The sequence below is a fragment of the Hemibagrus wyckioides genome, linkage group LG13 (genome assembly GCF_019097595.1).
Source record: "Hemibagrus wyckioides isolate EC202008001 linkage group LG13, SWU_Hwy_1.0, whole genome shotgun sequence".
In the NCBI taxonomy this organism is placed as follows: Eukaryota; Metazoa; Chordata; class Actinopteri; order Siluriformes; family Bagridae; genus Hemibagrus; species Hemibagrus wyckioides.
Genome location: NC_080722.1, coordinates 1,407,501 through 1,431,572, shown reverse-complemented (window position 1 = coordinate 1,431,572; position 24,072 = coordinate 1,407,501). Strand labels below are relative to the sequence as shown.

The 24,072-nt window shown below is 44.9% G+C and overlaps 1 protein-coding gene across 1 annotated transcript in view; it reads right to left on the bottom strand.

Annotated features, from left to right (window-relative positions):
- Window positions 1-1,612: 1,612 nt before the first annotated feature.
- The window catches only part of vclb (vinculin b), a 49,116-nt gene continuing 26,656 nt past the window's right edge, over window positions 1,613-24,072 (bottom strand). The window contains exons 8-21 of the mRNA XM_058406731.1: window positions 24,070-24,072; window positions 22,792-22,945; window positions 22,509-22,684; window positions 22,188-22,378; window positions 21,832-22,031; window positions 17,765-17,893; window positions 17,514-17,663; window positions 17,310-17,418; window positions 16,577-16,879; window positions 14,743-14,870; window positions 14,453-14,638; window positions 12,673-12,876; window positions 8,137-8,241; window positions 1,613-2,990 (exon numbers count right to left, since the gene is read on the bottom strand). The exon at window positions 24,070-24,072 is cut by the window's right edge and continues 145 nt beyond it. Coding sequence (XP_058262714.1) covers window positions 2,844-2,990; window positions 8,137-8,241; window positions 12,673-12,876; window positions 14,453-14,638; window positions 14,743-14,870; window positions 16,577-16,879; window positions 17,310-17,418; window positions 17,514-17,663; window positions 17,765-17,893; window positions 21,832-22,031; window positions 22,188-22,378; window positions 22,509-22,684; window positions 22,792-22,945; window positions 24,070-24,072 — 2,185 coding nt within the window. The 3' untranslated portion in view covers window positions 1,613-2,843. The remainder of the gene's footprint in view (window positions 2,991-8,136; window positions 8,242-12,672; window positions 12,877-14,452; window positions 14,639-14,742; window positions 14,871-16,576; window positions 16,880-17,309; window positions 17,419-17,513; window positions 17,664-17,764; window positions 17,894-21,831; window positions 22,032-22,187; window positions 22,379-22,508; window positions 22,685-22,791; window positions 22,946-24,069) is intronic.

Here is a 24,072-nt window from a genome sequence, read left to right as displayed (position 1 = left end):
TATCCCTCCCTTCTTTATTCCTCCCTTCTTTACTCCCCCTTCTTTATCCCTCCCTTCTTTATTCCCCCCTTCTTTACTCCCCCCTTCTTTATTCCCCCCTTCTTTATTCCTCCCTTCTTTTCTCCACCCTTCTTTATCCCTCCCTTCTTTACTCCCCCCTTCTTTATTCCTCCCTTCTTTACTCCCCCCTTCTTTATTCCTCCCTTCTTTATCCCTCCCTTCTTTATTCCTCCCTTCTTTACTCCCCCCTTCTTTACTCCCCCCTTCTTTATTCCTCCCTTCTTTACTCCCCCCTTCTTTATTCCTCCCTTCTTTTTCCCTCCCTTCTTTATTCCCCCCTTCTTTAGTCCCCCCTTCTTTACTCCCCCCTTCTTTATTCCTCCCTTTTTTATCCCTCCCTTCTTTATTCCCCCCTTCTTTACTCCCCCCTTCTTTATTCCCCCCTTCTTTATTCCTCCCTTCTTTACTCCCCCCTTCTTTATTCCTCCCTTCTTTATCCCTCCCTTCTTTATTCCTCCCTTCTTTACTCCCCCCTTCTTTACTCCCCCCTACTTTTCTCCCCCCTTCTTTATTCCTCCCTTCTTTATCCCTCCCTTCTTTATTCCCCCCTTCTTTATTCCTCCCTTCTTTACTCCCCCCTTCTTTATTCCTCCCTTCTTTATCCCTCCCTTCTTTATTCCCCCCTTCTTTATTCCTCCCTTCTTTATCCCTCCCTTCTTTATCCCTCCCTTCTTTATGTCTCTCTTCTAATAAATAACTTCTATGTAGTATGAAGATATTTCATGTTTATGTTTAATAATTTTCTCCTTTCTGCATTCCTCCATGTTTTTTCTGTTAGTTACATATCCATCTTTTAATTACTGTGTTTATTTATTTATTTATTTATTTATTTAGACTCAGATCATACACTGAGTTCAGATCAGAAATGACAGAGTGTGAAGTCTCAGGGATGATAATGCTAATGCTAATAAACATGCTCTACATGGTCTTCTCCACACACACACACACACACACACACTCCTCGTCTCACTGCATGTCTGTGCTGTCTGATCTGATGTCTGATCTACACTCGGACTCTTTCCCCATTAGCAACATGCTAACACAGCTCTAAAGTAGGACAGTGTGAGTGTTCAGTGTTTATCAGGTGTGTGTATGTGTGTGTGTGTATGTGTGTGTGTGTGTGTGTGTGTGTATGTGTTCAGTCTCTTACCTGAGTGCTTCATACACCGCTGTGTCTGTGTGAGCGCGAGCATCCTGCTGCTGAGCCATCGCAACACGCGCGCGCACACACACGCGCACACACACGCACCAGCTGTGTTTAATGATGTCAGATGCAGGCTCAGGATTTTCCTCTCCTGCTGGGTGATGTCCTCATTCATCACTCCTCTCTCTCATCTGTTCATCTCCAACTCTCCTCCTTTATCATCTCCCTTCTTTATTCTCTTTCTTCTTTACTCATCTTTTCTTTACTCCTCCCTTCTTTACTCATCTTTTCTTTACTCCTCCCTTCTTTACTCCTGTCTTTACTCATCCCTTCATCCCTCCCTTTTTTATTCCTCCCTTCTTTACCATCATGGTGCTGAATTCAGACACACACACACAGACACAGAGAGAAGTTGGTGTGTTGGTTTAATATAAGGCACGTGAGCGAGCGGTACATCACACACATCTTATTTACATTCACACTCATCATCATCATCATCATCAACATACAGAATAAATGCATAGACTCTTTATAAACACTCATACATGTGAGTGTGTGTTCATTAGTGTGTTCAGCTCAGTGTGTGTGTGTGTGTGTGTTAAATACACTATTAAAGCACCAGAGGCTCATTGGAGTTTAGTTTAAAAAAAGAACAGAATTTTAAGGAATTTAAAAACTGTATCTAAATAAAACTCAGAAAATGGCATTTTGTGAAGGTTTTCGATCAGAAATATATTTAATACTTTTAATTATTTAGCTAATAAAGAAAAGGGGCTGTGTCCCAAATAACATGTACTGACCCACTGAACAGTATCAGAACTACACACACACACACACACACACACACTTACCATAATTACAGTAAATGAGTAGTATGCATTTTGGGACACGAAGTTATTTTAATTACAAAAATGTAAATTTCTATTCAGATTTTTAGAATATTGTGTGCTTTTTTAAAAAAAAAAATTCTGTAGTATATTAATCATCCTACAGCATCACAAGTAAAAAAAAAAAACAAAAAAACAACAACAAGAATTTCTTAAAACCCCGTTTAAAACTACAGAGACTGTAATGATTTAAGGAAATGTGGGCGGAGCCAAGCAGCCTCATTCCAGCAGGGGGTGGAGCTAAGATCAGGGCCAGAAACAAATGTAAACAGAAATGAAAAAACAAAAATGAATGAGATTCGCACAGCGGTCGGAAAATAAAAATATAACGGATGTTTTTTCCCCTTGGAATCTTCAAAATGAGTTTTTTATCTTTGAAATGATTTTAATTTGGAATAAAATACTTTAAAAAAGTAAAAAAAAAAAAAAAAGAAAGAAAGAAAAAGAGATAGAGAGAGAGAGAGAGAGAGAGAGAGAATAAAAGCTGTGAATAAATGTAGTGCATAAAAAATTCAATACTGAGAGAATATCATAAACAAAAACATAAACATGATCAGTTGGGTGTCCTGACAGCTCCGTAACACAGAGGAGAAAAACAGGAAAAGATTTAAATATAAAAACATTCAGTCGAGATCTCACCGAGAAAAAGACACGTTTATTACAGATGATAGAAAAGGAAGAGGAAGCATCGCTCATGGGGGGGTGGACCTGAGGGGGGCTGAGTGTGTGTGTGTGTGTGTGTTTCCCCCTCCTCACTGGTACCAGGGGGTCTTGCGGACCCAGCGTAGCGTGAAGCCGGCGTCCGTGCGGATCTTGATGGACGCAGCCTCGGCCTCGCGGACCGTCTCCTTCACCGACTGCATCAGATTCTGAGCATTATGGACCAACATCTCTGTCGCCTACACACACACACACACACACAGAATTTAGATCCATCACACACACAGAGTTTAGATCCATCACACACACACACACACACAGAGAGTTTAGATCCATCACACACACACACACAGAATTTAGATCCATCACACACACACAAAGTTTAGATCCATCACACACACACACACAGAATTTAGATCCATCACACACACACACAGAGTTTAGATCCATCACACACACACACAGAGTTTAGATCCATCACACACACACAGAGTTTAGATCCATCACACACACACACACACACAAAGTTTAGATCCATCACACACACACACACACAATTTAGATCCATCACACACACACAAAGTTTAGATCCATCACACACACACACACACACACACACACAGAATTTAGATCCATCACACACACACACAAAGTTTAGATCCATCACACACACACACAGAGTTTAGATCCATCACACACACACACAGAGTTTAGATCCATCACACACACACACACACAGAGTTTAGATCCATCACACACACACACACACAGAGTTTAGATCCATCACACACACACAGAGTTTAGATCCATCACACACACACACAGAGTTTAGATCCATCACACACACACACAGAGTTTAGATCCATCACACACACACAGAGTTTAGATCCATCACACACACACACACAGAATTTAGATCCATCACACACACACAGAGTTTAGATCCATCACACACACACACAGAGTTTAGATCCATCACACACACACACACAGAATTTAGATCCATCACACACACACAGAGTTTAGATCCATCACACACACACAGAGTTTAGATCCATCACACACACACACACAGAGTTTAGATCCATCACACACACACAGAGTTTAGATCCATCACACACACACACACAGAGTTTAGATCCATCACACACACACACACACACACACACAGAATTTAGATCCATCACACACACACACAAAGTTTAGATCCATCACACACACACACACACACACACACACACACACACACACACAGAGTTTAGATCCATCACACACACACACAGTTTAGATCCATCACACACACACACACAGAGTTTAGATCCATCACACACACACACACAGAGTTTAGATCCATCACACACACACACACAGAGTTTAGATCCATCACACACACACACACACACACACACACACACACAGAATTTAGATCCATCACACACACACACAAAGTTTAGATCCATCACACACACACACACAGTTTAGATCCATCACACACACACACAGAGTTTAGATCCATCACACACACACACACACACACACACAGAATTTAGATCCATCACACACACACAGAGTTTAGATCCATCACACACACACACAGAGTTTAGATCCATCACACACACACACACAGTTTAGATCCATCACACACACACACAGAGTTTAGATCCATCACACACACACACACAGTTTAGATCCATCACACACACACACAAAGTTTAGATCCATCACACACACACACAGAGTTTAGATCCATCACACACACACACACAGTTTAGATCCATCACACACACACACAAAGTTTAGATCCATCACACACACACAGAGTTTAGATCCATCACACACACACACAGAGTTTAGATCCATCACACACACACACACACAGTTTAGATCCATCACACACACACACAAAGTTTAGATCCATCACACACACACACACAGAGTTTAGATCCATCACACACACACACAGAGTTTAGATCCATCACACACACACACACACACACAGAATTTAGATCCATCACACACACACACAAAGTTTAGATCCATCACACACACACACAAAGTTTAGATCCATCACACACACACACAAAGTTTAGATCCATCACACACACACACAGTTTAGATCCATCACACACACACACAAAGTTTAGATCCATCACACACACACACAGTTTAGATCCATCACACACACACACACAGAATTTAGATCCATCACACACACACACACAAAGTTTAGATCCATCACACACACACACAAAGTTTAGATCCATCACACACACACACAGAGTTTAGATCCATCACACACACACACAGAGTTTAGATCCATCACACACACAGAGTTTAGATCCATCACACACACACACAGAGTTTAGATCCATCACACACACACACAGAGTTTAGATCCATCACACACACACACAGAATTTAGATCCATCACACACACACACAGTTTAGATCCATCACACACACACACAGAGTTTAGATCCATCACACACACACACAGTTTAGATCCATCACACACACACACAGAGTTTAGATCCATCACACACACACACAGAGTTTAGATCCATCACACACACACACACAGTTTAGATCCATCACACACACACACAAAGTTTAGATCCATCACACACACACACACACACAGAGTTTAGATCCATCACACACACACACAGAGTTTAGATCCATCACACACACACACACACACACAGAATTTAGATCCATCACACACACACACAAAGTTTAGATCCATCACACACACACACAAAGTTTAGATCCATCACACACACACACAGTTTAGATCCATCACACACACACACACACACAGAATTTAGATCCATCACACACACACACACAAAGTTTAGATCCATCACACACACACACAAAGTTTAGATCCATCACACACACACACAGAGTTTAGATCCATCACACACACACACAGAGTTTAGATCCATCACACACACAGAGTTTAGATCCATCACACACACACACAGAGTTTAGATCCATCACACACACACACAGAGTTTAGATCCATCACACACACACACAGAGTTTAGATCCATCACACACACACACAGTTTAGATCCATCAAACACACACACAGAGTTTAGATCCATCACACACACACACAGTTTAGATCCATCACACACACACACAGAGTTTAGATCCATCACACACACACACAGAGTTTAGATCCATCACAGACACACACACACAGAGTTTAGATCCATCACACACACACAGAGTTTAGATCCATCACACACACACAGAGTTTAGATCCATCACACACACACACACAGAGTTTAGATCCATCACACACACACAGAGTTTAGATCCATCACACACACACAGAGTTTAGATCCATCACACACACACAGAGTTTAGATCCATCACACACACACAGAGTTTAGATCCATCACACACACACAGAGTTTAGATCCATCACACACACACACAGTTTAGATCCATCACACACACACACAAAGTTTAGATCCATCACACACACACACACACACAGAGTTTAGATCCATCACACACACACACAGAGTTTAGATCCATCACACACACACACACACACACAGAATTTAGATCCATCACACACACACACAAAGTTTAGATCCATCACACACACACACAGAGTTTAGATCCATCACACACACACACACACACACAGAATTTAGATCCATCAAACACACACACAGAGTTTAGATCCATCACACACACACACAAAGTTTAGATCCATCACACACACACACAGTTTAGATCCATCACACACACACACACACACAGAATTTAGATCCATCACACACACACACACAAAGTTTAGATCCATCACACACACACACAAAGTTTAGATCCATCACACACACACACAGAGTTTAGATCCATCACACACACACACAGAGTTTAGATCCATCACACACACAGAGTTTAGATCCATCACACACACACACAGAGTTTAGATCCATCACACACACACACAGAGTTTAGATCCATCACACACACACACAGAGTTTAGATCCATCACACACACACACAGAGTTTAGATCCATCACACACACACACAGTTTAGATCCATCAAACACACACACAGAGTTTAGATCCATCACACACACACACAGTTTAGATCCATCACACACACACACAGTTTAGATCCATCACACACACACACAGAGTTTAGATCCATCACACACACACACAGAGTTTAGATCCATCACAGACACACACACACAGAGTTTAGATCCATCACACACACACAGAGTTTAGATCCATCACACACACACAGAGTTTAGATCCATCACACACACACACACAGAGTTTAGATCCATCACACACACACAGAGTTTAGATCCATCACACACACACAGAGTTTAGATCCATCACACACACACAGAGTTTAGATCCATCACACACATACATACACACAAAGTTTAGTTCCATCACAGACATATACACACACACACACCATGTGCAAACACACACACACACACACCCCTGGGGGTGTGTCTTACCCTACAGTAAATACGATCCCTCACACACCTCACTTCTCCATGTTTGGAGTTTATTCATGAGGAAGTGGGTGGAGCTTAAGTTAACAAAGTATTCAATTCAATTCAATTTATTTTGTATAGCGCCTTTTACAATAGACATTGTCTCAAAGGAGCTTTACAAAAAAGAAACAGAGAAATGAGAGGGGAAAATATATAACTAAATAACTAGAAATAAAAATAAATTATTAAATTAAATTATTAAACTATTTTATTTTATCTCTAATGAGAAGCCTGTGGCGACGGTGGCAAGAAAAAACTCCCTGGGATGGTCTGAGGAAGAAACCTTGAGAGGAACCAGGCTCAGAAGGGAACCCATCCTCATTTGGGTGACACTAAAGAGTAAATAATGTAACTGTAACTGATTAATGTCCTTTCTACAACAGAAATCAATGACCCATGAGGAACTATTAGGTCAGTGTAGTTTCTGAGGTCATTATAGACACTAGTTCCTTGCTGTCACGGGCTGACAGATGAAACGATAAAGAAGTAGTCTTTATTTGTCATATATACATTACTGCACAGTGAAATTCTTTCTTCATATATCCTATCCTTGGAGGGTCGGGGTCAGAGTGCAGGGTCAGCCATGATACCTGTACCTGGAGCAGGGGGGGTTGGGGTCAGAGTGCAGGGTCAGCCATGATACCTGTACCTGGAGCAGGGTCATGTTGGGAGTGGGCGGAGTTTAGCTGTATCTCAAATGCTATTGGCTGAAATCATCTGAACCGTTATAAGCTCCGTCACTCTGACTACTGCCTTCAACAGGAAATAGGTTGAGAGCTTAGAGTGTGTGTGTGTGTCTGTGTGTGTGTGTGTTTTTATAGTTAACATGAGTAAAGCTGACCTGCTCAGACTCCTCCTCACTGATGTTGGTACGTCCCAACATGGTGGCCTTCACTGTGGAGAGAATCTTCAGCTGAGTGCTGATGGTGGGGATACGCTCACACACCTACACACACACACACACACACACACACACACACACACACACACACAGACAGAGACAGAGAGAGATCAATAACACTTGAACTTTATGTTTACACAGAGTTAGGTAACTTAAGCTGCAGTGTGTATGTGTGTGTGTGTGTGCGCGTGTGTGTATTTGTGTGTGTGCACACGTGTGCGTGTATTTGTGTGTGCGTGTATGTGTGTGTGAGAGTGTGTGTGAATGTGTGCGTGCGTATGTGTGCACGCATGCATGTGTGTGCGCGTGTGTGTGTATGTGTGTGCTTGCATGCGCGTGTGTGTATGTGTGTGTTATATCGCAGTGCACAAGATACATGTGTGCGCCATGTTGTGTGTGTATGTGTGCATACATACAGCGTATTGTGTGCAGCATGTGTGTGCTTGCATGTGTGTGTGCATGTGTGTGGTTGCAGCATGTATGTGTACAAAAAGGTGTGTAGTGATGTGTGTAATATTATAACATGCACAGGTGTGGGTATGTGCATGAGCAGCATGTGGTATATGCATGTAGGTGTACAAGACGTGGTAGTTGCTTGATTGTAGAGATGTATGTGTACACAACACATGCAGGTAGACAGGTAGATACTCATACAAGTAGGTAGATTGCAAAAGAAGATGCGGCGATGTGGTAGGCTGAGGTAGACAGGCATGTGTGTAGGTAGATGTAGGCTTATCGTCACAGGTAGTGGCAGTAGGTTCATACAGCAGTAGAGGTGTGTATCAGCATATATGCGTGTGGTCAATACAGGTAGGTCATGTGTGTACATAGTGGTAGACAGGGTAAGACTGTGTATACAACAAGAGTGTGTGACAACAGAGACATGGTGCAGGTACAGGTAGACACAGGTACAGGCAGGTACACACAGGTAGGTACAAGCAGGTGAGGCCATGTGTGTGTGCAGGTACACACAGGTATGTGCGGTGCAGGTGTGAAGTGTGTATTGTGTGCTACACACTGCAGGTGGGTAAGGGCGTCTGATACATGTGAGGTGCAACATGTGCATGGTAGAGATGTACAAGACGTGTCACCAGTGCGTGTGGTCAAATAATGCATGCATGGGTGCATGTGGTGGCACAGACAGAGTGCTTGCGTAGGTAGATGTGGTTTATGCAGGCATCGTGTGTATAACAGGTAACATCACAGGTGGCAAACACACGTGTATGTCATATACATATATTACAGATGCAGTGCGCATAGGTGTACGATACGTTGCAGGCAGGCAGACGTGTACCACGCAGGCATGTGACCATGCTTATGGCGTGTGTGCAGGCAGACGCAGGTTCCGTGCGCAGTACAGGTAAATCATTACGTGGGTGTGCACAGGCGCACAGGTAAACACGCATGCATGTGGATATTGTGGTATGATGTGGCCACGCACGCAGGTGCACGCTACCAGATGCGTGTGCACGTGGCACTCATGCTATGGCAGGCCACGCCAGTGCGTAATGCGCATTGCAGTCTATGGGTGGCAGACAGGGCGTCCATGCGTGCCAGGCCCATGCGTGCGTGTGGCCTGACAGGTGTCGCGGTGCGTCACACACAGATGCTGCGCGGCGCACGGCGCGCTGAAAACAGATGTGTGGTGTGGCACACATGCGTGAGGCCGTAAGCAGGCACCGAGCGTGCAAAGCACGAGCTGTGCGTGTGTATGGCACGCAGGTGTGCCTAACTCAAGGTCAAGTGGTTAATTGCAAACAACAGCAGGTAGTGCAGGCTCACACGCATGGTACATATGTGGGTGCAGCGTGTGCAGACATCTGCATCTAGGGTGCACAGGTAGCACTGTAGGCATTATGCAGGTAGATGTGTGGCGCACGCATTTATATGTAGACACATCACAGACAGGCATGTGCAGGTAGAAGATTGTTGCGTGTGTATGTGCATACACGTCATAGGTAGACAGGTCATGCAAATTATGCATGAGTGGTAGATGTGGCGGTCACATCAGTAGTGTAGACGTGTGTGTGTATGTGCAAGATTGTATGTGTGCGACATTGTAGGTACACAGTGTATGTGTGCACATGCATGCAGGTAGTGTAAGCAATTTATCGTGGTGGTGTACAGGTGTATTGTGTGCAAGTATTTGTAGCTGTAGTAGACAGGGTTTATATCACAATACAGGTGGTGTGGTAATATGGTCTTTATGCTTGCAACAGAGACAGTGCAATACATACATGCGTGTATCCATGTGTGTATATACTATCGTGCAGGCAAAGAGCGTATGTAGCGCAATATATGTGTGTATTTGTACAGGTGCGTCACAAGTAGGTGTCACATGCACAGGTAGACACATTAGTATGGTAGACACATAAATAGACGTACGCAGGTGTACAGTATGTGTCGTATACATTTATGTCATCACCACTAAGAGGTGGTCACGAGTGCAGGCAGATTGTGTAGACAGGTATCAGGTAGATTGTACAGGTGGCTTCATGACATGTGCTGGCGTACCAGACAACAGTAGAAGATTGTGTGGTATGATCACTACAGTGTATAATACACGTTATGCAGCATATGTAGACTAAAAAGGGTCAGTGTGTGTGAGTATACAGACAGCGTGTGGTAGGCAAGAACACAGGTGCATACAAACATGACAACACACAGTGTGTGGTCAAACACACACACGTTATAGGTGCTGCAGGTGGCGTGTGTTATGAGGACAGAGCCATGCAGGTGCGTAGATGGTGTATTGCTCATGCGTGCAGTGTGTGCGTGCGTGACAGGCTGATGCAGGTAGACAGTGGGTGACCACACACATGCACACAGGTAGCACATGCAGGTGCGCAGTATGCCATGCGTGTACGTGGCATTGCGGGTGTCGCACGCCATGTGTAATGCCACGCGCATTGCGCGCGCGTCATGCACGTTGGCGTCGCAGTGCGCCATGCAGTGCGTCGCCAATGCATGATGTGCGGTGCGCACGCGGCACCTTGCCATGTGGCGTCCTGACGGGTTATGCAGGCACGGTGTGTTCTGACGTCGACGCGATGCGCCACGTCACCAACAGGCGGATGCGTCATGGTCGCACGCACTGTAACAGCGCGCATCAACGTCGATTGGCACATCACCACTGAGCGCAAGGCACGCAGGCGTCACATGAGCGGTGTGGCATCACGACAACAGGTGGAACACACATACGTGCACTGAGTGTGGGCGCACGAGCGTGCGGTGTGTGCACACACGAGCGCATGTGTAGGCCAGCACACACATCGCCACAAGGATGCAACGACGCCATTAATAGGGTGTGGTGCACGTGCTATGCAGGCGCAGGCAGGTATTATCCACGCAGTGCTTTGGCAGGCAGGCCTAACGCTGGCGTCGCCAGTGGCATGCTTGCGCGGCCCAATGCACATCGCCAGTCGTGTGCGCGTCGTGACGCACGCGCCGCGCACGCAGGTGTCCGCAGCGTATCTTGGCGCAAACAGGCACCGACATGCTGGGCGATGTGTGGCGTGCAGGTACGCCACGCAGGATGCGCGCGTGTGTACGCAGTATGCAGGCACCACGCAGGTGCGCACGCACGTGCACCAGGCAGGCATGCGTGTAAGGCCTGTGTGCAGTCACACACAGGAGGAGGTACGCACACATTGAGGCAGTAAAGAGATTTGTAACGTGGCACATTATGATGCACAACACATATAAGCGTAAAGATCCACACATGTGCTACGCCATGTGTGTGTATGCAGGTGCCGCCACGTTGGGTATTCACCATGCACAGGCATAGTGGTCCCACAACATGTCATGCATAGACAAAACGATGGTGGGTGTGTGTGTTATACAGGTGGTGGGTACGACCTTGCGTGTGTCATGCAGTAGACCTATACAAAGGTGGTATGATGGGTTGCATATACATGCGTCTAGGCACACGCAGGATGGTGGCATGTGATGCAGGTAGGCCTCCATGCTATGCAGCGCTGCGTGGCAGATGTGGCAGGCTCATGCGTGTATAGGCATGCAGGCCACCATGATAAGTGTGGTGACTGGGCGCGCATATATATCCGCAGGTGCAGGTGTGTGGCAGGTGCGTATGCACACAGGTGGTGTGAATTCATGCATACAGGCATTGTGAGTGTGATTCGCATGCATGCATGAGAGTGTGTGGGCGCGTAACAACAGGAGGTGCGGCACAACACAGGGTAGCACCCACACATACATGGCAGATGTGTGTGGACAGGTAAGCAGAGACAGTGTGTGTATGCACGCAGTGTGGTATGTGGCGTATTACTATGCGCAGGTGGGGGCATGATGCTGTAAAGTAAGGTGTGTGTGCCGCAGGTGTGTCAGTGCGTATGTGTGTGTGTGTGTGTGTGTGTATGTGTCTGTGTGTGTGTGTGTGTGTGTGTATGTGTATGTGTATGTGCGTGTGTGTGTGTGTGTGTGTGTGTGTGTGTATGTGTATGTGTGTGTGTATACCTGCAGCAGGTTGGTTCGGATGCGTTTATCTGTACACTGCTTAGCCACCTCCTTGGCCAGTCTGGTCACCTCGTCTGAAGCCTTGGCGATGTCTTTAGCACACTGGATGAGAGCGCGCTTGTTCCCACTTCCTCCTCGTACCAACCGAGACATTTCCGCCATCAGCAGAGCCATACGCTTCGCCGCACCGATGATGTCATTACCCTGCACACACACAATATAAAAAAAGATCTCAGTGGCTTACTTTTATCTTTTATACTAATCTTCAGTTTATACTAGACACTCTCTCTCTCTCTCTTTCTCTCTCTGTGTCTGTCTGTTTCTCTCTCTCTCTCTCTATATATATATATATACAGTGAGGGAAAAAATGATTTGATCCCCTGCTGATTTTGTACGTTTGCCCACTGACAGAAATGATCAGTCTGTAATTTTAATGGTAGGTTTATCTGAACAGTGAGAGACAGAATAACAACAAAAAATCCAGAAAAACACATTTCAGAAAAGTTCTACATTGATTTGTATTTTATTGAGTGAAATAAGTATTTGATCCCCTATCAATCAGAAAGATTTCTGGCTCCCAGGTGTCTTTTAAGAAGAAAACAATTGGTAACACACTACACCGTGAAAGACTGAAATCCAGTAGCGCCCACAACGTCCCCCTGCTAAAGAAAGCACATGTACAGGACCATCTGAAGTTTGCCAGTGAACATCTGAATGATTCAGAGGAGAACTGGGTGAAAGTGTTGTGGTCAAATGAGACCAAAATCCAGCTCTTTGGCATCAACTCAACTCGCCGTGTTTGGAGGAGGAGGAATGCTGCCTATGACCCCAAGAAGACCATCCCCACCGTCAAACATGGAGGTGGAAACATTATGCTTTGGGGGAGATTTTCTGCTAAGGGGACAAGACAACCGCACCGCATCAAAGGGACGATGGACGGAGCCATGGACCGTCAAATCTTGAGTGAGAACCTCCTTCCCTCAGCCAGGGCATTGAAAATGGGTCGTGGATGAGTATTCCAGCCTGACAATGACCCAAAACACACGGCCAAGGCAACAAAGGAGTGGTTCAAAAAGAAGCACATTAAGGTCCTGGAGTGGCCTAGCCAGTGTCCAGACCTTAATCCCATAGAAAATCTGTGGAGGGAGCTGAAGGGTCAGCCACAAAACCTTAATGACTTGGAGAGGATCTGCAAAGAGGAGTGGGCCCAAATTCCTTGAGATGTGAGATGTGTGCAAACCTGGTGGCCAACTACAAGAAATGTCTGACGTCTGTGATTGCCAACAAGGGTTTGGCACCAAGTACTAAGTCATGTTTTGCAAAGGGGTCAAATACTTATTTCACTCAATAAAATACAAATCAATGTAGAACTTTTTTGTGTTTTTCTGGATTTTTTTGTTGTTATTCTGTCTCTCACTGTTCAGATAAACCTACCATTAAAATTACAGACTGATCATTTCTGTCAGTGGGCAAACGTACAAAATCAGCAGGGGATCAAATCATTTTTTCCCTCACTGTATATCTCTCTTTCTCTCTTTCTCTCTCTGTGTATCTGTCTGTCTGTCTGTCTCTCTCTCATATATATATATATATATATATATATATATATATATATATATATATATATATATATATATATATATATATATATATATATATATATATATATATATATATATCTGTGCCTGTCTGTCTGTCTCTCTCTCTCTCGCCCTCTCTTTCGTTCTCTGTCTGTCTCTCTCTTTCCCCCTTTCTGTCTCTCTTTCTCACACACACACACCTTGCTGGACCACTTGCGAGCCTCATCGTGAAGCTGTCTTGCAGCCACCATCATGGGTTCGCTGACCATCTCTCCGGCTCTCTGCTCAGGAAACTCCTCGTCTTTCTCCTCAGGGGGTGGTGGCCGTGGGGGCGGGACTTCACCCTCAGGCAGGGGTGGCTTTGGGGGGGCACCCTCATCGTTAATCTAACAAAAAACAACCACAAAGTTACATCACACAGTTCTATTCCACTGATTAACACATTTATTACTCGGTCAGAGATCAGACATGTCCGATTCCTGCAACTCACACTGAGCTGCTGGAGGTCTGGAGGAGGAGGAGGAGGAAAATCAGGCTCCTGAGGCTGGAATGCTTCACGAACTTTAGCTACTGAAGCTAAAATCCTGTAACCTGAGTCCATAAAGCCTTTCTGTAGGGCTGGAGGGGGGGAGGGGGGGGAGTTTTAATTTCATTGTATAGCCTACCGTCTGCTAACCTTGAATGTATTTGTATGTATGTGTGTGTATATATATATATATATATATATATATATATATATATATATATATATACACATACAGTGAGGGAAAAAATGATTTGATCCCCTGCTGATTTTGTACGTTTGCCCACTGACACAGAAATGATCAGTCTGTAATTTTAATGGTAGGTTTATCTGAACAGTGAGAGACAGAATAACAACAAAAAAATCCAGAAAAACACATTTCAGAAAAGTTCTACATTGATTTGCATTTTAATGAGTGAAATAAGTATTTGATCCCCTATCAATCAGAAAGATTTCTGGCTCCCAGGTGTCTTTTATACAGGTAAGGAGCTGAGATTACAGTAGGAGCACTCTCGGGGAGTGATCTTAATCTCAGCTCCTTAACTGTATGAAAGACACCTGTCCACAGAAGGAAGCAATCAATCAGATTCTAAACTCTCCATCATGGTCAAGACCAAAGAGCTGTCCATGGATGTCAGGGACAAGATTGTAGACCTACACAAGGCTGGAATGAGCTACAAGACCATCGCCAAGCAGCTTGGTGAGAAGGTGACAACAGTTGGTGCGATTATTCCCAAATGGAAGAAACACAAAAGGACTGTCAATCTTCCTCGGTCTGGGGCTCCATGCAAGATCTCACCTCATGGAGTTTCAATGATCATGAGAACGGTGAGGAATCAGCCCAGAATTACACTGGAGGATTTTGTCAATGATCTCAAGGCAGCTGGGACCACAGTCACCAAGAAAACAATTGGTAACACACTACGCCGTGAAAGACTGAAATCCAGTAGCGCCCACAACGTCCCCCTGCTAAAGAAAGCACATGTACAGGACCATCTGAAGTTTACCAGTGAACATCTGAATGATTCAGAGGAGAACTGGGTGAAAGTGTTGTGGTCAAATGAGACCAAAATCCAGCTCTTTGGCATCAACTCAACTCGCTGTGTTTGGAGGAGGAGGAATGCTGCCTATGACCCCAAGAAGACCATCCCCACCGTCAAACATGGAGGTGGAAACATTATGCTTTGGGGGAGATTTTCTGCTAAGGGGACAAGACAACCGCACCACATCAAAGGGACGATGGGCGGAGCCATGGACCATCAAATCTTGAGTGAGAACCTCCTTCCCTCAGCCAGGGCATTGAAAATGGGTCGTGGATGCAAAGAGGATTGGGCCCAAATTCCTTGAGATGTGAGATGTGTGCAAACCTGGTGGCCAACTACAAGAAATGTCTGACGTCTGTGATTGCCAACAAGGGTTTGGCACCAAGTACTAAGTCATGTTTTGCAAAGGGGTCAAATACTTATTTCACTCAATAAAATACAAATCAATGTAGAACTTTTTTGTGTTTTTCTGGATTTTTTTGTTGTTATTCTGTCTCTCACTGTTCAGATAAACCTACCATTAAAATTACAGACTGATCATTTCTGTCAGTGGGCAAACGTACAAAATCAGCAGGGGATCAAATCATTTTTTCCCCTCACTGTATGTGTGTATATATATATATATATATATATATATATATATATATATATATATGTATATATATATATATATATATATATATATATATATATATATATATATGTGTGTGTGTGTGTGTGTGTGTGTGTATGTGTGTGTGTGTGTGTCGGTGTCTTACTCGGGTCCTGTATGTTATTAGCCACACCCTTTGCCCCCATGACCATGGGTGATATAGAAGCACTGAGCTCGTTAGCCGCCTCCCTCAGTGTTTCTCTGAACTTGGGCTCCTCAGAGTTCTCCACTTCCCGTTTGGCCACCAGCACGATGCGGTTGGCCCTGCGCGCTATGCTTGTCGCCCCGGCAACCAGCATCTGAGGCTGGTGATTGGTCATGGCCACATGACACTTCTCCAGGTCATGCTTAATGGCCTCCTCTGAGGCGTCCAGCAGAGACTTAGTGTCTATCGCTTCATCCACCAGAGCTGAAAGAGAGACAGAGAGAGAGGGACAGAGAGAGAGACCATTTAAAACAAAGAAAACAGGAAGTGATATAATTATAAATAAATAAATAAAGTTATTGCCCCCTGTATGTATTTATTGAACACACAGTGACTATCATGGTGAATGTACAGGAAGCACCAGCAGGGGGCAGCAGGAGGCAGCAGAGCACAGAAGGGGGCAGCAGGGGGCAGCAGAGGGAAGCAGAGGGCAGCAAAGAGCAGCATAGATAAGCAGGGGGCAGCAGAAAAAAGCAGGAGTCAGCAGGGGGCAGCAGAGAGAAGCAGAACTAGAGAGAAGTTCTGAACTAAATCCAGGCCCCCAGCTGAAGCCTGCTGTTTAAAGCAGAGTGGTGGAACCTGGCCACGCCTCCTGACCATTAGGAGATGTGATATGTAACGGTTTTGAACCTACTGGTCATTTTCTCCACGTTGTCGATCCACTGGTTCTTCATGGTCTCAAAGTGCTCGTGTGCAGCCTGGTTCCCGGGGTTCTTCAGCAGGATGCGAGCAGCAGACACCACCTACAGCCCCGGGGGAGGAGGGTATGATGATACAGAGCTCGGGACTAAAGATGACAAGGTGTTAGTGACCGACGTTGTTAATGACCGACTCTCACCTGAGGAGTGAGATCTCTGGCAGATTTAACAGCAGCATGGATTCCCTCCACTGTGCTGCGATTGGCTGTTCCCACTGCGGCGGCCTTCTCCGCTGTGGCCCCGAGTCTCGCTGCGTGGCTCTCGAACCCTGCAGCTCGCTCCTCAAACACCTGAACACACACACACACACACACACACACAAATAAGTGAACATCTCACTGATTCCTCTACTGAACCCTGCAGCTGTGTGTGTGTGTGTGTGTGTGTGTACCTCCTCTCTGTTAGGAGTGCCTGGTGGAGCAGTAGCAGCTACAGCCAGCAGTTTGATTGGAGTGGTCGTGTCGCTGAAGATATCAGACACTTCCTGTGTCATGGCCTCCTGCATTTTACCTTTAAGATCCTGAAATACACAAAAGCATGTACTTTGAGTGTGTGTGTGTGTGATGTACTTTAAATGTGTGTGTGTGTGTGTGTTGTATTTTCAGCGAGTGTGTGTGTGTTGTACTTTGAGTGAGTGTGTGTGTGTGTGTATGATGTATTTTGAGTGAGTGTGTGTGTGTGTGTATGATGTATTTTGAGTGAGTGTGTGTGTGTGTGTATGATGTATTTTGAGTGAGTGTGTGTGTGTGTATGATGTACTTTGAGTGAGTGTGTGTGTGTGTGTGTGTGTGTGTGTATGATGTATTTTGAGTGTGTGTGTGTGTGTGTGTGTATGATGTATTTTGAGTGAGTGTGTGTGTGTGTGTATGATGTATTTTGAGTGAGTGTGTGTGTGTGTGTGTATGATGTATTTTGAGTGAGTGTGTGTGTGTGTATGATGTACTTTGAGTGAGTGTGTGTGTGTGTGTGTGTATGATGTACTTTGAGTGAGTGTGTGTGTGTGTGTGTGTGTATGATGTATTTTGAGTGAGTGTGTGTGTGTGTGTGTGTATGATGTATTTTGAGTGAGTGTGTGTGTGTGTATGATGTATTTTGAGTGAGTGTGTGTGTGTGTGTATGATGTATTTTGAGTGAGTGTGTGTGTGTGTGTATGATGTATTTTGAGTGAGTGTGTGTGTGTGTGTGTATGATGTACTTTGAGTGAGTGTGTGTATGATGTATTTTGAGTGAGTGTGTGTGTGTGTGTATGATGTACTTTGAGTGAGTGTGTGTGTGTGTATGATGTATTTTGAGTGAGTGTGTGTGTGTGTATGATGTATTTTGAGTGAGTGTGTGTGTGTGTATGATGTATTTTGAGTGAGTGTGTGTGTGTATGATGTATTTTGAGTGAGTGTGTGTGTGTGTATGATGTATTTTGAGTGAGTGTGTGTGTGTGTGTGTGTATGATGTATTTTGAGTGAGTGTGTGTGTGTGTATGATGTATTTTGAGTGAGTGTGTGTGTGTGTATGATGTATTTTGAGTGAGTGTGTGTGTGTGTGTGTATGATGTATTTTGAGTGAGTGTGTGTGTGTGTATGATGTATTTTGAGTGAGTGTGTGTGTGTGTGTGTATGATGTATTTTGAGTGAGTGTGTGTGTGTATGATGTATTTTGAGTGAGTGTGTGTGTGTGTATGATGTATTTTGAGTGAGTGTGTGTGTGTGTGTGTATGATGTATTTTGAGTGAGTGTGTGTGTGTGTGTATGATGTACTTTGAGTGAGTGTGTGTGTGTGTGTGTGTATGATGTATTTTGAGTGAGTGTGTGTGTGTGTGTATGATGTACTTTGAGTGAGTGTGTGTGTGTGTGTGTGTGTATGATGTATTTTGAGTGAGTGTGTGTGTGTGTGTGTGTATGATGTATTTTGAGTGAGTGTGTGTGTGTGTGTGTATGATGTACTTTGAGTGAGTGTGTGTGTGTGTGTGTGTGTATGATGTATTTTGAGTGAGTGTGTGTGTGTGTGTGTGTATGATGTATTTTGAGTGAGTGTGTGTGTGTGTGTGTGTATGATGTATTTTGAGTGAGTGTGTGTGTGTGTGTGTGTATGATGTACTTTGAGTGAGTGTGTGTGTGTGTGTATGATGTATTTTGAGTGAGTGTGTGTGTGTGTGTATGATGTATTTTGAGTGAGTGTGTGTGTGTGTGTATGATGTATTTTGAGTGAGTGTGTGTGTGTGTGTGTATGATGTATTTTGAGTGAGTGTGTGTGTGTGTGTATGATGTATTTTGAGTGAGTGTGTGTGTGTGTGTATGATGTATTTTGAGTGAGTGTGTGTGTGTGTGTGTATGATGTATTTTGAGTGAGTGTGTGTGTGTGTATGATGTATTTTGAGTGAGTGTGTGTGTGTGTGTGTATGATGTATTTTGAGTGAGTGTGTGTGTGTGTATGATGTATTTTGAGTGAGTGTGTGTGTGTATGATGTATTTTGAGTGAGTGTGTGTGTGTATGATGTACTTTGAGTGAGTGTGTGTATGATGTACTTTGAGTGAGTGTGTGTGTGTGTATGATGTACTTTGAGTGAGTGTGTGTGTGTGTGTGTGTATGATGTATTTTGAGTGAGTGTGTGTGTGTGTATGATGTATTTTGAGTGAGTGTGTGTGTGTGTGTATGATGTATTTTGAGTGAGTGTGTGTGTGTGTGTGTGTGTATGATGTACTTTGAGTGAGTGTGTGTGTGTGTGTGTGTATGATGTATTTTGAGTGAGTGTGTGTGTGTGTATGATGTATTTTGAGTGAGTGTGTGTGTGTATGATGTATTTTGAGTGAGTGTGTGTGTGTGTGTATGATGTACTTTGAGTGAGTGTGTGTGTGTGTATGATGTACTTTGAGTGAGTGTGTGTGTGTGTATGATGTACTTTGAGTGAGTGTGTGTGTGTGTATGATGTACTTTGAGTGAGTGTGTGTGTGTGTATGATGTATTTTGAGTGAGTGTGTGTGTGTGTGTATGATGTATTTTGAGTGAGTGTGTGTGTGTGTGTATGATGTATTTTGAGTGAGTGTGTGTGTGTATGATGTATTTTGAGTGAGTGTGTGTGTGTGTATGATGTATTTTGAGTGAGTGTGTGTGTGTGTATGATGTATTTTGAGTGAGTGTGTGTGTGTGTATGATGTATTTTGAGTGAGTGTGTGTGTGTGTATGATGTATTTTGAGTGAGTGTGTGTGTGTGTATGATGTATTTTGAGTGAGTGTGTGTGTGTGTATGATGTATTTTGAGTGAGTGTGTGTGTGTGTGTATGATGTATTTTGAGTGAGTGTGTGTGTGTGTGTGTATGATGTATTTTGAGTGAGTGTGTGTGTGTGTGTATGATGTACTTTGAGTGAGTGTGTGTGTGTGTATGATGTATTTTGAGTGAGTGTGTGTGTGTGTGTATGATGTATTTTGAGTGAGTGTGTGTGTGTGTGTATGATGTACTTTGAGTGAGTGTGTGTGTGTGTGTGTGTGTATGATGTATTTTGAGTGAGTGTGTGTGTGTGTGTATGATGTACTTTGAGTGAGTGTGTGTGTGTGTGTGTGTATGATGTATTTTGAGTGAGTGTGTGTGTGTGTGTGTGTATGATGTATTTTGAGTGAGTGTGTGTGTGTGTGTATGATGTACTTTGAGTGAGTGTGTGTGTGTGTGTGTGTATGATGTATTTTGAGTGAGTGTGTGTGTGTGTGTGTGTGTATGATGTATTTTGAGTGAGTGTGTGTGTGTGTGTATGATGTATTTTGAGTGAGTGTGTGTGTGTGTGTATGATGTATTTTGAGTGAGTGTGTGTGTGTGTATGATGTATTTTGAGTGAGTGTGTGTGTGTATGATGTATTTTGAGTGAGTGTGTGTGTGTGTATGATGTATTTTGAGTGAGTGTGTGTGTGTGTGTATGATGTATTTTGAGTGAGTGTGTGTGTGTATGATGTATTTTGAGTGAGTGTGTGTGTGTGTGTGTATGATGTATTTTGAGTGAGTGTGTGTGTGTGTGTGTATGATGTATTTTGAGTGAGTGTGTGTGTGTGTGTATGATGTATTTTGAGTGAGTGTGTGTGTGTGTGTGTATGATGTATTTTGAGTGAGTGTGTGTGTGTGTGTATGATGTATTTTGAGTGAGTGTGTGTGTGTGTGTGTATGATGTATTTTGAGTGAGTGTGTGTGTGTGTATGATGTATTTTGAGTGAGTGTGTGTGTGTGTATGATGTATTTTGAGTGAGTGTGTGTGTGTGTATGATGTATTTTGAGTGAGTGTGTGTGTGTGTGTATGATGTATTTTGAGTGAGTGTGTGTGTGTGTGTATGATGTACTTTGAGTGAGTGTGTGTGTGTGTGTGTATGATGTATTTTGAGTGAGTGTGTGTGTGTGTGTGTGTATGATGTATTTTGAGTGAGTGTGTGTGTGTGTGTGTATGTGAATGATGTACTTTCAGTGTGTGTTTATGTGTGTGTACTTTAAGTGCATGTTGGAGCTGCTGAGCCAGAGCCTGTGCTTGTGGACTGTCCGCTTGACCACGAGCACTCAGTTCAGCCAGTTGACCCATCAGCTGCTCCACCTGCTCACACTTTCCCATAAGCTCCGCCCTCTGAGAGCCAGGTAGGACGTTAGCAAGGCGACGCCCCTCGGCAACCAGCCCACGGATGGCGGCCTGACCTGTAGAGAGTGACGACAGCCGTGTTCACGCTGATCAGAAGAGTGTTAATAAAGTGTTTATTAACCTGCTATTACATCACAACACTCAGAAAATGAAGTGTGTGCACTTTACAGGATAAAAACTAAATAAGGAGAGGTGTAGAGAGGCGTACTGACCCACTCCTCCATCCTCCAGGGTGGGGTTATCGATCCAGCGCTGCGCCTGCTCCATCTTACCCTCCAGGTGAACCGCCGCTTTAGCTGGACGAGTGTTAGCCACCGCGCGGTTCGTCTTAGACTGCAGGTTCTGTAGAGCTGTGGCGATCTGCTTGGCCAGGGCACGGGCCTCAGGGGTATTACCTTTACCCCTAAACACACACACACACACACAATTAGAACTGAAGATTATAGCATTTCACACACACACACACACACACACACACAAACATACACACACACAAACATACACACACACACACACACACAGGGGATACACACGCTTTGCGGAGCTGGGAGAGTTTCCCGGTCAGAGCGGCGATCTCGTTGACATTGCGCAGGATGTCGTCATATTCACGAGGATCCTCACACAGAGCTGCGATGTTCTGAGCTTCGGACAGAACGGCCTTCACATGCTCCTCCCCCTCAGGACCGGAGGCGGGGTCAGCTAGCCAGGCCTGTGTACACACACACACAGAGGTGAGATCTGTGTCCTAATCTTCATGTTGTTGCTGAGTGTGACACTCTTCTGTAAGGTTGTAGTGTGTGTGTGTGTGTGTGAGACCTGTGCTGCCTCTGCTTTCTTAGCGAGTGTGTGTTTGGCGTTGGTCATGGCCTCCAGTTTATCTGCCGCATTCGCTACTTTCCCAGACAACAAGTCCAGCCCCTGAGCAACCTGCTGTGCTTTCTGAATGGCCACAGGGCTGGTACCAGAACCTCTGTAACACACACACACACACACACCCATTATTAAAAAGCATACATGTTTAAAATGAAACCCAGTGCAGGTGTGTGGGCGTCGTTTAGGACACTGCAGGTGTGTGGCGTGGTTGAGGACACTGCAGGTGTGTGGGCGTAGTTTAGGACACTGCAGGTGTGTGGGCGTGGTTGAGGACACTGCAGGTGTGTGGGCGTGGTTGAGGACACTGCAGGTGTGTGGGCGTGGTTGAGGACACTGCAGGTGTGTGGGCGTGGTTGAGGACACTGCAGGTGTGTGGCGTGGTTGAGGACACTGCAGGTGTGTGGCGTGGTTGAGGACACTGCAGGTGTGTGGCGTGGTTGAGGACACTGCAGGTGTGTGGGCGTGGTTTAGAACACTGCAGGTGTGTGGGTGTGGTTGAGGACACTGCAGGTGTGTGGGCGTAGTTTAGGACACTGCAGGTGTGTGGGCGTGGTTGAGGACACTGCAGGTGTGTGGGCGTGGTTGAGGACACTGCAGGTGTGTGGGCGTGGTTGAGGACACTGCAGGTGTGTGGCGTGGTTGAGGACACTGCAGGTGTGTGGGCGTGGTTTAGAACACTGCAGGTGTGTGGGTGTGGTTGAGGACACTGCAGGTGTGTGGGCGTAGTTTAGGACACTGCAGGTGTGTGGGCGTGGTTGAGGACACTGCAGGTGTGTGGGCGTGGTTGAGGACACTGCAGGTGTGTGGCGTGGTTGAGGACACTGCAGGTGTGTGGCGTGGTTGAGGACACTGCAGGTGTGTGGCGTGGTTGAGGACACTGCAGGTGTGTGGGCGTGGTTTAGGACACTGCAGGTGTGTGGGTGTGGTTTAGGACACTGCAGGTGTATGGGTGTGGTTTAGGACACTGCAGGTGTGTGGCGTGGTTGAGGACACTGCAGGTGTGTGGCGTGGTTGAGGACACTGCAGGTGTGTGGCGTGGTTGAGGACACTGCAGGTGTGTGGGCGTGGTTTAGGACACTGCAGGTGTGTGGGTGTGGTTTAGGACACTGCAGGTGTATGGGTGTGGTTTAGGACAGTACAGGTATGTGGGTGTGGTTTAGGACAGTGCAGATGGTTTAGGACAGTACAGGTGTGTGGGTGTGGTTTAGGACAGTGTGTTACCTG